Consider the following 12,669-nt stretch of genomic DNA (forward strand, 5'->3'; position numbering starts at 1 on the left):
TTTGGTTTTGTGTCGGGATTCGGACATGTATGTGTTTGTCTTCTGTTGTGATAGCACGGGATGAGCATTCGCTGTGTTGTTGTGTGAGTGAGCGAGTTTGCTCGTTGTGTTGTGTCGCACGCAGCTTGTGTTTTCATCGGCCACGTGCTTTCATGTTATGTTTTGTCTTGTGTTTCGCAGCACATGCTTTGTTGTATTTGTGTCATGTTTGGTGTGAGCACATGGCATGTCATGTTTGTTTCTTTGTATTATGTGCTCTTCTGTCTATTGTCTTAACCCCGTCCATCTTGTTATCTGATTATTGGTTCAGTTGCCCCACCTGCTCTGTGTTCAAAATTGCCCCCTATATCCTCGTTCACTATTCCCTACATTACATTGAAGGAGTGAATGAAATTCTGACACTGAGTGTGCTTTAAAGGGCTGCCTCGTTTGCATAGTTTGTGCTTGCTGTTTAATAATCATTTCAAACTTAGCAAACTAGCAGCTCCAGTAGTAAGATGAAAAGATTTATCTTGAACTCTTAACCTTAATTTAATAGGAATTAAATAGGAATTTATACCTGTATGATATTACGTTGTAAACTTGTTATTGCGGTGCAATGTAGGATTGAATGAGTGCACTTGATAATGTCCACTATGGTTTCGGACACCATCACAAAAGGCTATCTCCCTATAGGGGGCGATTTCGGACACAGCCCAGCTCTCCCTCGTTACCTGCCTTGTTTGCTCCCTATTTATTCTGCTTGTGTTTGCAGTCCTGTGCCAGTTCATTGTCTAATGTTTCTCGTTATGTGTTGTCAGTGTGCCTGGCCTTTTCCAGCCCTGCCTTGTTCTGCCCAGTTCAGTCCATCTGCTGGTTATGATTTTTCCCCAACTGGGTAGTTTCTGTTGTTTGTTTTATTTTTATTAAAAATAATAAAAAAACAAATAAACTCTGCACAATTGAGTCCTCGCTTCATCCATTTACCCTCATCCTGACATCTGCATGCTATATTTTATATATTTTGAAGCTAAATGATTTTTGTGAGGAACTAAATGACATTTCAAGTCATTTTCACTTATATTCTTAGCCTCTGCCGTTTCTGTTAAACCTCATTCTTGTATATTTGCCTCTACAAATTCAACTTTGGTTATGAGACCGTCAAGAACCAATGTCATTTGGCATCATAAGCATCAAACCTGGTGTGACATGTCTTCAAATACCATATCTCTGTCTGCCTTCATTGTATGAAAAAGAGCAGCATGCTCATTCTTTAAAACATCTCCTTTTGTGTTCCACAAAATAAATAAGGCCATACAGGTTTAAAAGGACATGAGGGCGAGTAAATGATGGTTGAACTTAATTTGTAGGTGAGTTCATCTCTTTAAATGTAATGTACTGTAATTGCTTATTTGGTACTCAGTTTTAATTTCCCTGCCATATAAAACCTTTTCTTGTTACACTGCCCTGACAGTTCTGTTATCCGCGGGACGTCACATCAGGGGAATTTTCTATGCTCTTGCAGATCAGTCCTTGGTGGCCCAGTGCCTCTAATCTACCGCCTGGTCATCACTGCTCTATTTGTACTTCTTGTCTTCAAGCATTTTTAATCATTCCATGCCAAACACATACGCTTATCTCCCACAAACCTTTTTCCTGCTAAGAGTTATAGAAAGACAGCAATTAACTACCAAATGTCTTTTGACTGTGGTCTGTGTGTGTATATATAATTGCTCAATGTTCGGTGGCCATTTTCCTGAACAAACACAAGGGACCCAGGGCCATGTGAGCAAACCGGCGTCTGTCATCAAAGCAAACACGTCCACACACACACATGCTTCTTCTCTGCACACCGTTATATGTGTGTGTGCGAATGTGACCTTCAGAAGTGCAGACATGCCACAGAGAGTTACAGGAAGTCAGTGTCCATCGCCATCTCTCGTGCCTTATTGATCGCCTAGTGTCGTACACGCACACACTTTTCTGTTTGATAGTCGTCCTGTGGCCGTATGTGGGCTTGCGTATCATAGAGTACACTGTTGTAAATAAAACGACGAGTTTTGAAGTATTTTACAAGAAATGTACTTCAAAATTAAAAATGTGATGTTTAATTCATTGTTACTTGCCATCTCTTTGTAATTATTTGTGAAGTCAGTTTCGGAGTGAAAACACTTTAAAAGTAAATCCTACACCTATTATTTAATTTTTTTTCAGTGTACAAAGACTGGTTGTCGGCTTATTGATTTATGATTTTCATGATTTATTCCAAGTATTTATGAATTATGCAAGTGGCTTGGCATTTTTAAAAATAAAAGTTATTTATTAGCGTCCGACGAACAATTGCATAAAGATTCTTTATAGTGGAAAAAGGTTCTTTAGATTGTTAAATTGTTCTTCACACTAAGAACTGTTCACTGAAGGAGTTTTTAATGGACCCAAAATGGTTCTTCTGCGAAAACCACTTCTTGGAGCCTTTAATATTTGTGGAAACCCAAATACCACATCTACATGTGCTTGTTGAACTTGTTGGAATTACTTATAAGGAAGTCTGGGAAGTCTTTCCACTTGTTGGTATAATGGCTATAAATGTTTTTCTGGTTTGTTTTATTACTCAGACTATCTTTTATTTTGTCTTTTTCTAGGTCTATCCCCAGGCTCAGATGCTCAAGTGAACACAGAGAATGTCCGCAGTCGAGAACAGATACTCCAGACGTTGACTGACCTCTCCAGATCCTTCCAGGACATTGCTGACCGCTGCTTGCTGGTGTTGCATCTGGAGGTCAGGTAGGTCCCACCTTATCATCTCAATCTGAGAAGACTCCAAAGGCACACCTTAAGGTATCTTCACACAAACGATGACAGATTTGCAGATTGATTATACACAGCTACAAACTATCATCTCCATCAGTGTTAAACGGCTTGTATTTTTAGGCCTTCCAAAGAGCCTGCCTGGCAAAAGAGCATCAATGGTTCATTCACTCTCCGTACCCTCCTCCACAGGCACTCCCTCCCGCTCGCCCGATTATTCTCTGATATCATTTAGCTTATGTGATCCTGTTTATGATTTGGAAACAATAACTCGCGGCTCCCATGCTACGCGTTATTGACTTTTTCCATCAAGCAAATTTCCCTTGACAGTGCTTGAGGGTAAATTAAGCCATAAGAGAAGGTAAGAAGAAGAAGATGCAGGCTTTTTGCGGGCGTCTTCGCTTAAAGCTTTTCTAATGGTGAATAATAAAAAAGGGAGGTTTATTGCAGGTCTGTTGGAGGCCATTATGGAAACCTTTCCATCTCACCTTCTCTCTCAGAAACACTCTTTATCTGTGCACCTATTCGCAGGTTTATTAGGCCATGAACACCCCATATTGTAGATTGTAGCCACAAACAAACACACATTCACCTGCTCACAGGACATTCCATCATCCCAGTTCATTCAGCCTTTATAGATCTTCACCTCCAGCATCTGGCGTTTCTCTGATGACAGTCTAGAGTACTATTAACACTACTTGCATAATAACAATAACACACACGTTCAACAATTGTTTCAGGTTTTTGTTTGTGTAAAATGTATATTAGCATTTTGATTTAATGATAGTTTAAATTATGAAGAATTTTTCTTGAGGATGAATTTTCCAACAGAACATGTGGAGATGTACTCATTTGGAAAACTTAATAAAAACTATGTATAAAAGTACAAAAACACAAAATTACTAAATCTTTAACTAAAATGAAAAAAGAAAATCTAAAATTCAAAATATTGATGCTAAAATAACACTGATACAAACTCCCGTTTAAAATGATACCAACTCCCTTTTAAAATAAGTGTGTCAAAATATACCAATTTTGAAAATAATTAGTTCACATGATCTAAGATATCTTAATTGAGGTTTCCCAGGAATGTCAGACGAAAAAGACTACTTTGTGTGAAAAATATTCATTTTGAGGTGAAATCCTGTGTGGGTTAAAAGTCATATCTCAAGCTTCAGGAAAGTTCTTATCTTACTCAACTCATAATTGTCATTCCGTGCCTGTCGTCTGTGCTCCATCAGGGTCCACTGTTTCCATTATCTGATCCCTCTGGCAAAACAAGGCAACTACGCCATCGTGGCTAATGCAGCCAGCATGGACTACGACCCCCTGGTGGTGAAGCTGAATAAGGACATCAGTGCCATAGAGGAAGTGATGGGAGCCGCCCTGCAGCAGCACAAGTTTCAGTATATCTTTGAGGGTGAGAGTGACCTCTTGCCTCAACAGGAAGCTGATGCCTGAAGGAGTTCTTCTTTTCTGACTGTCTTCCTGTCTCTGTGCAGGTCTGGGTCACCTGATCTCCTGCATTCTGATTAATGGAGCTCAGTACTTCAAGCGCATCAGTGAGTCCGGCATCAAGAAGATGTGCAGAAATATATTTGTGCTCCAGCAGAACCTGACCAACATCACCATGTCACGCGAGGCTGATCTGGATTTCGCCAGGTAGAATGCACACCCACCCACCCCCCCACACCCACCCACCCACTGTTGCGCTTAAACAGTCAAATGCACACAAAATAATGTCAAAAAGCATGTATTCACGTAAACATAGTCTTTAAGTGATTGTAAACAGTTAAGAAAAAAACGCATGTGTAACAGTATAATGGATCCGTGTGTCAGGTCTTAAAGTGACAGCAGCCTAATATACGTGCTACATGGCAGTTTTTCCCCATGATACCATCGGTACAGTATATATATACATACACACACTTTTATATACTTTATACTTTACAGTGTAACCTTAAATTACTTTGTTGTTCAATTCACATTTATTTGTATGGCGCATTTCACAATACATTTAGTTTCAAAGCAGCTTTACAGAAAAGGGATCAGTTAATAAATATCATCTTTCTCCAGTCTGTATATAATTAACAGGATGTTTCTACATTTTTGTGTGAAGATCACTGTCAGAGCTGTGAAATTAGATAGAGTAATGTGAATCTTTCTATACAAACAATGCAAATCAATACCCGGCAGATTTCTTGCATGATTATTACAGCGCTGGCTTATTGACCCCTCACTCTCTCATACATGATATCACGTGACGCATGGGTGGTACAGGTGGTGATTGGAATTACAGTGCATTGTTTACTCTATCAAGGCTCCTCTGATTAACCCCTCCTACACACACACACACACACGGCAGAGAGTGCGTCTCTCTGTAAACCCCGTTATGAATACATTGGCATTATCCTCATAAACCGCTTGGAAAACAAGATAATAAAGGAGCACTATAGCACTAGTCTCCTGCAGCTGTACCCCTGTCATTTACATCCTGCTTTGAGTGTGTATAAATGCCTGTGTGTTGAGGGATTCATTGAGAGAGATGGAAGCATATATGTGGATGCTAGGAGATGGAGCTAGGCCCATGAGGAAAAAGGGGAATCGTTGGCCGCCCTCCCATTTGAATGCTTGCTGTGGGCGACTGGGCCAAGGACACAGTAATAACCATCGATTTGAGTTAAAGCTGAGCAGTGCAGTGGCCAAACTCAGTGGCTCTCCTCTCTTGCGGCAGGCTTTGGTCACAGTGCCATCTAGTGAGGAGAAACATGCCGTCAGCGGAGGAACACTGCAGAGCTTGTCTAAAAACGTGAATATGAGCACATTGATTTATTTAACCCAGTACAAACAGTGTAATTTGATTGCACAAGGCTACTGCCAGAGGTTTTGCTGTTTAAATCAGGAGTAAACAACTTCACTAGTAGTTTTTCATTGAAATGACCTTGCGTCTGGTTGTTGGTCCTGTCCCCAAGCAAAACCAGAGTGCTTTTACTCTCGCTACATGCTCACACACGTACACATACACACACCATCTGCTCACAGCCTTAGACTGAGCCAGGCCATGTCCCAGAGTCCTGCAGGTGCCTCAGTAATGTCTTATCAACGTCACCAAAACCTGGCAAGAGACTAATGTGTTCTTCATCATGGATTGATCAAGTTGAGGACAAATTGTTCCAAAACCTCTCCTTACATCTGTATGAACCCAGTTCATCCGCATATTCAATCACTACATAGGTACACTACCATTCAAAAGTTTGGGGTCTGTAGGATCAAAAGTGAGAATAGAGATATATTCATAATGTTTTCATCAAAGAAGCCAGTTTTGACAAAAAAATGTTTTAACATTGATTATAATAAAATGTTTCTTGAGCAGCAAATCAGCCTATTAGAACAATTTCTGAAGGATCATGTGTCACTGAAGAAAAATTCAGCTCTGATATCACAAGAAAAAAATATATTTTTAAATATATTAAAAAAGAAAGTTATTTTGAATTTGAATTGTGTTTTCGATGGTGAGCAAAAGAGACTTGAAGAATCATGAAGAATCAAAACATGAAGAATCTTGCTATACCCAAACTTTTGCATTTTAGTGTAGATGCGTAGACAAAGATAAATAGCATTTTAACTTTATGCAAATGAGCAATGATGTAATGTGGCAGCTACCAATGGGAGTGCAGAGAGTAAAGCCCTACCTGGTGGAGTTGGGTAGGAATGTCTACTTTCAAATAGTAAGTTCATCTGTTGTCTAATGTACACAAAATGGCAAGTAATAGCTGAAATCATTAGTTATAATCTGATTAGCTGGATTTACATGAATTCAGTTCTGCTTTAGAATTTAGAAGTTCTGAATTTAATTTTCCATGCAGAAAATCCCATCTACTATTTTGGAATAATCTATTTTGGATAAACCCGCCCCTGAGCGACACAAAACACTGAAAGTTCTTAAAAAAGTACTGTTGTTTGTCACATTGCATCTGGGTCAGACAGTCTCTTTCTTTCTAATTGGCAAATTACGCTGCAGTGAAGACCAGACAAAAAAAAAATATTAAAAAAAAATCAGCGATGCTGATCACACTCTCTCTTCCAGTGTGAAATATAAAACATGCTCTCTGATTCAGGAAGGAAAGAATATTTGTAAGAAAATTCACAGTTCGGAGACTGGCTGACTGACATGCATGGGTCAGAGGTCAAGCTGTTGGAAAAGCACCTGTCTTGTGAGGCCATTTGTAAAGGCTTCTGGAAAAACGACATTTAGCTAGCATGTCAGGGTGACGGCCTGGACTGTTTACACCACGGCTGCTCTGTGCTCCCGATAACCACAAAACAAACCGGCAGCTGCACTTGACAGCACATTGGTCTTTCTGTGTATGTGTGTGCGAGTAACATGAGGCTTTTCTCCATATCCGTTTATTATGTTCATCTAGATATATCTAGATATACAGATATTATTATATTATCTAGATATTATGTTTATCTCCTCTATATATTTTTTTCACATTTTCTTTCTGAAATAATACTTATTTATTTACTTACTGTGTTTTAGAGCTTTATTTCCATCCACTTAAAAAATATCTTATATATATTTTGAATCATTTTGACAATGCTGTTTTTGACCAAAAATTATGGTTCTTATAATTGAAAACTGTAAAATATTGTCCAGATCAATACAGTTTCAGAAGTCAATCAACAGTGTATGCACCATTTATGAGCCTATTCCACCTGCTATCCCAGGACTGCTATCCTGTCCAGTTGTTCTCTCATATGTAAACCAGGTCAAACCATCCTCAAAGCCTCACCTCACTTAAAAACAGAGCCGCTGATGAAAGAGCAGCTTGTCTGCAAAATGTTCCCATTAAATTGAAAGTCAGGCGGGAACGTCCGGGAAGCCTGATATGCACTTTTGCATGGAAAGCATTGGCATTTGTAACTGTGGTGACGACCATGCGTGTTCTGTTTGATGTTCTCTCTCTCTCTCTCTCTCTCTCTCTCTCTCTCTCTCTCTCTCTCTCTCTCTCTCTCTCTCTCTCTCTATCTCTCTCTATCTCTCTCTCTCTCTCTCTCTCTCTCTCTCTCTCTCTCTCTCTCTCTCTCTCTCTCTCTCTCTCTCTCTCTCTCTCACTCTCACTAACTAATGTGTTGCTGAGAATGCGCTGACAGAAGCAGCCCTTAATGGCTTTAATATTGTACATGCTGGAAATGGGAGGAAACGAATTGTGCTGATTTGAGTTTTTTTTTTCTTCACTGTCTCCCTTCGCGCCAACATACATCTCCCAGCGTCCTTCGCCGTATGCATCATAAATTTGCTTAATACTCCTTGTATGCACTACTGTACACACAGAACCTGACTAATTAAAACTTAATGGCACTCAGAAAAACACACACACACACACACACACACAGGTGCAGGTTCTATGTGTGTGAGGAGTTCCTGCTCTTTATTATCTTCTAATGGGAGAGAGGATTGGGAGAGGAAAGGAAAGGAGATGGTCTTAAAAGCCAAGAGTTAATCAGATTAGCAACTCGCCACGGTTTTGCTAAATGCTTTTAAATGTGTGCGAAATGAAGTGTGGAGAATGACATAGTTGGCCCATCAAGCAAACAAACAAACATACAGAAGCACACAAATAGCCAGCCAAACTTTTTATGTTGACTTAAAAACCCATGAAATTGCTTGATGAGCAAGTTATATTATATTATATTATTATATTGTATTATACAGATTGGCCTTAAGTGGGGTTGTGTTTACTTTAAAATCTTCATTTAAGTCTTCCATGCTAGTAAGGCGGCTGTTTTATGTCAAATGAAGCGTGCAGTATCTGAGATTGTCTTCTCCAGTGTCCTGCTTTGAGCCCTAATGAGCAGACAGCACAGGTCTGCTGGATTAACGCCCTGGCACAGTAAGGGTTACTGGGACACTGTACTGTCAGGCCTGTTATAAATGGCTGTGTTTTTTCCAGTGTCAGAGATGAATAGGGGTTAATGGAACTGCCCTCGCTCTGTCCTGCAGGTGCACTTGTGCTCACATTCACACTTTTTGGCACGCTTTTCAGAATCTGTACTTTTTTACCGGCTGAATGAATATGCTTTGATCATTCGATTTTCCATGTTAGTGTTAATCTGTAGCATTAAAGCTCAGCGGTTTATAGGCGTAAGGGCAACACCATTATTTCTTCTCGGTGAATTCTTCACCGAGGTTTAGTAGAAGAAAGCTGATCTGTGAGATGTTTGTTTCTGTCTGTCATTTAGCACTCTCTCTTCAGGAAGTGGACTGTCTTGTGGTGTCAAAAACATCAATTTATTTATGCAGCCAGTTATTTAAACAGTCAGTACACTGTAAAAGTGAAGTTGGTCTAATTTCAGATAGTTCCCAGTTCGTTCTTTGCTTGAAGTATATCAGAGCCTCTGAAGAAAAGATTGTATTCATTTTATGGATTTAGTTTGAAATAATTGAGTTTTTTTTTTTTAATCAAATTATGAATTAAACAGCTTTATCACTAGAAAAAAAAACATGAAAGTATTGTGCAATTTTTTAAGATATTTATCCTTATATAGATCCTTTTGACATAAAGTGTCCTTTAAAATGGACTCAAGAATGTTAGGGTTATGTATAGAACCTCATTGAACTTTTGTTTCTAATACTGTATATTCTCTGCACTTTCACAAACAATTAAAGCAACAGCAAGTGCATGTGAAATTTTGAAATTAGAAAGGCTAATTTGAAGTAAGTATGTACTTATTTGAAGTATGTGCTTATTTTACAACATCAAAAAAAATCATTTAAAGTGCATTTATGGTAAAGATCCCAGCCACAAAGCATCTAGATACGTAGCTGCATGTTCTCCAGAAGTTCATCACCTCAAGCCCATGATGTCTGGCATGGCTTTAAAATTTGCATGTGCTCCATCATGAAAAGACTCAAATTGGCCATTTCTTCCACTGTTTGCTCTGTACGGAGCACCTCTAAAGTGAGAGGTAAAATGGGCTCTTGGGCTCATTTAGAGTGCAGCCAGAAGTCTCTGAGCACCTGGAGGAGTGTGCCTGCTTGATAGGGGAGTTAGAGAGAGTCCTGCTGGCTAAGGCCTTTCTGTGCGAGAGAGAGAGAGAGTGTGAGAGAGCGGGAGAGAGAGAGAGAGATTTGGAGGAGTCATCTGCTCTGATGGGGTCAAAACACATTCAGCTCTTATCACCCCTGTTACAAATGTGCCTCTGCTGCAGAAATAGAAGTTGTAAGCCCTTTTTGTGTGGGTGTGTGTATGCATACTCATGTGTAAGTGTCTCCTTGAACTATATGTCTAATGTTTAATGTATGTTTTCCCATCCTGCTGGTCAACAGCATGTTTAGGCCAAAAGGTCTGTGTAATGGTCTGATGTTCTCAACAAGTTTTGTGAATGCAGGGATTCACAATAAAGAAAAGTGTGAGAGAGTTTCGGCCCAGTTGACAGAACTATCATTTCATTTGATAATTACTTTCATGCTTATATTGTGACATTTTAACATTTGATTATACTTTATTTTAAGGTAATGTAGTTATATTGTGCTTACTCACATAAGTACTGCGTAATATTAATTAACATGTACTTACTATGGAGTTACGGTCATGGTTTGGTTTAGGGTCAGTTACTTGTAATTATGCATCATTTACTGTTATTACTATAGTAAGTACATGTAGTAACGTGGACCTACGTCACCTTAAAATAAAGTTTGTCATACATACATGTGTTTTCGTTTGAAATGTTTTGAGCAACTTTTTTTTAGTTTAGAATAACTTCTATATATTTTTTTTTTTTTACTATTTTTATTTAATCTTTATTTTCTTATTTTTACAAACTCCAATGCGAGATTCTTTCTGGTTAAATGAAAATGTTTTACACCATATGCCATAATTTTCAGGTAAAGTGTTTATGAATTTATATTGCTCTCACAGAGTTATGATAAAGCTGTTATACTTTCATTAAAAAAAACTTTTGCAAATGCAAAAACGTGTGAATTTATCCTTGAATAAAGATCCGCTACACTTTCATATGAAGTAACACGAACTCTTTGGTTCTGTTTCTCCGCAGGCAGTACTACGAGATGCTGTACAACACAGCGGACGAGCTGCTAAACCTGGTGGTTGATCAAGGGGTGCGCTACACAGAGCTGGAGTACATCAATGCTTTGAGTCTCCTCCACCGCAGCCAGACAGGCGTGGGAGACCTGACCGTGCAGAACATGCGGCTGCAGCGCCTCAAAGAGATCATATGCGAACAGGCTGCTATTAAACAGGCTACCAAGGATAAGAAGATCACTACGGTCTAGACTCGCACGTTTAAACTTCAATCCACCAATGCTCTGAAAAGGGACTTCCGTTCGTTACTGTCACAAGCTTTGAGTCAATCACACTTTCAAGCAAACATTATAGTGGTCATTTGATATCGGTTTCATTTCGTCTTGCTGCTTTCCTATTTTTTTTATACATATATATATATAGAATTTTGTAAAGTTCATTTCTAACTAGGGCTTTTCGCACACCAATACACACACAGACACACACACACACACACAGAAGGAACACTCTAATAAATGAATCCCATGTATTGGTCTGGTTAGACCAGGCAACACCTTTCAGACTGAGAGGAAGGATTCTCTCGCTGTGGCTTGGGGACATTTTCGTCTCATTTTCTTACTTTATCAAACCGCTGCTCTCAATTATAGAATCTTCCTGCGCTCCGTCTCCCTGCCCGGCCCGCAGCCTGTGTCTGGAATAACAGATGCCAGATTAGAATGCTAGGCTTTTTTATCAGGCAAAAAAGAAACCCCTCACCCGGCGCTTGTTGATTTGTTCTTCTTTCTCAAGAGAAGGAAATGGGAATTGCTAAACCCATTTAGCATTTCTTACATTGCTCCCTACCCGTTGTATGTGTGTGTGTGTTTGTTGATTCCGTATCAGCCCGTCATCATTATGACACAGGCATTGATTGTGACATTATAAAGTTTTGATGACACTTTCATCATTGGATCTGTGGATTCTTTGGCTGTTTATACAGATAGGTTTCTAAGAGTTGATATAAGACTATGTTTAGTAAAACTCATATTTTGGATCTGATCTTTTTGTCTTATTCACAGCTCCTTGCTCAAACTTGCACACAAAAAAACACAGATCACTCATACTCTGTGTTCTAGGCTATTTTTAGTTCATTAATTATGAATAATAGAACGAGAGAGAAAGCCATCGATACAGAACACAGGCGTTAAGCAGGAAGCCAACCGAGCAATCCATCAAAATGACTCAACCACTTGAATCAATAATTGCCACCAGGTTGCCAAAGAAAGAAACACAGCAACGATCTTTCATATTCTTACGCCATAAAACTCCTGTTTGGATGTTGAAGATGTGTTACAGGATTGGTTAGGCATTAGAAATGTCATGTCTGCCTTGTTTTGTTATGCCTGTAATGTGTCTAGTATAAAAGGAGTCATACTAAAGACATAGAAGTGTGTGTTTTAAGTGCTATTATTGGGTTCCCAATGTTGACTTAAGCGCTCATGTTAACATTATACTGTACATGCATCCTCAACTATAATATTCATTTAGACCTCACTGCAACAGAATCTAATGAGGTTTGCACAATATTGTGGTGAATCAACACTATTTCATGCCTTTGTGTTTTGTTTTGTTTTGTTTTTAAGTAATGCATTTTGTTGTGTAGCAATAACATTTGAAATGTTCACTAAAGGGATTGTACATGCTTGTAAATTTCAATTGATTCCTTAAAAGTCTTTCATCCTGAGGAGCCTTTCACAGCCCTGGACTACTGGATTTGAACTGAAGTTTGCCTATGTTAATGTCAAAATGAAAATAAAGGAATATAACAGAAAAAAAATCTTGAACATTACTTTGC

At 38.9% G+C, this 12,669-nt stretch overlaps 1 protein-coding gene across 1 annotated transcript in view; it reads left to right on the forward strand.

Annotated features, from left to right (window-relative positions):
• The window catches only part of exoc4 (exocyst complex component 4), a 108,674-nt gene extending 96,030 nt beyond the window's left edge, over window positions 1–12,644 (forward strand). Inside the window, exons 15-18 of the mRNA XM_079623277.1 lie at window positions 2,622–2,763; window positions 4,029–4,207; window positions 4,290–4,449; window positions 10,849–12,644. Of these exons, the coding sequence (XP_079479403.1) occupies window positions 2,622–2,763; window positions 4,029–4,207; window positions 4,290–4,449; window positions 10,849–11,086 (719 nt within the window). The 3' untranslated portion in view covers window positions 11,087–12,644. The remainder of the gene's footprint in view (window positions 1–2,621; window positions 2,764–4,028; window positions 4,208–4,289; window positions 4,450–10,848) is intronic.
• Window positions 12,645–12,669: the final 25 nt, after the last annotated feature.

Source organism: Phoxinus phoxinus (assembly GCF_949152265.1).
Source record: "Phoxinus phoxinus genome assembly, chromosome: 9".
NCBI lineage: Eukaryota > Metazoa > Chordata > Actinopteri > Cypriniformes > Leuciscidae > Phoxinus > Phoxinus phoxinus.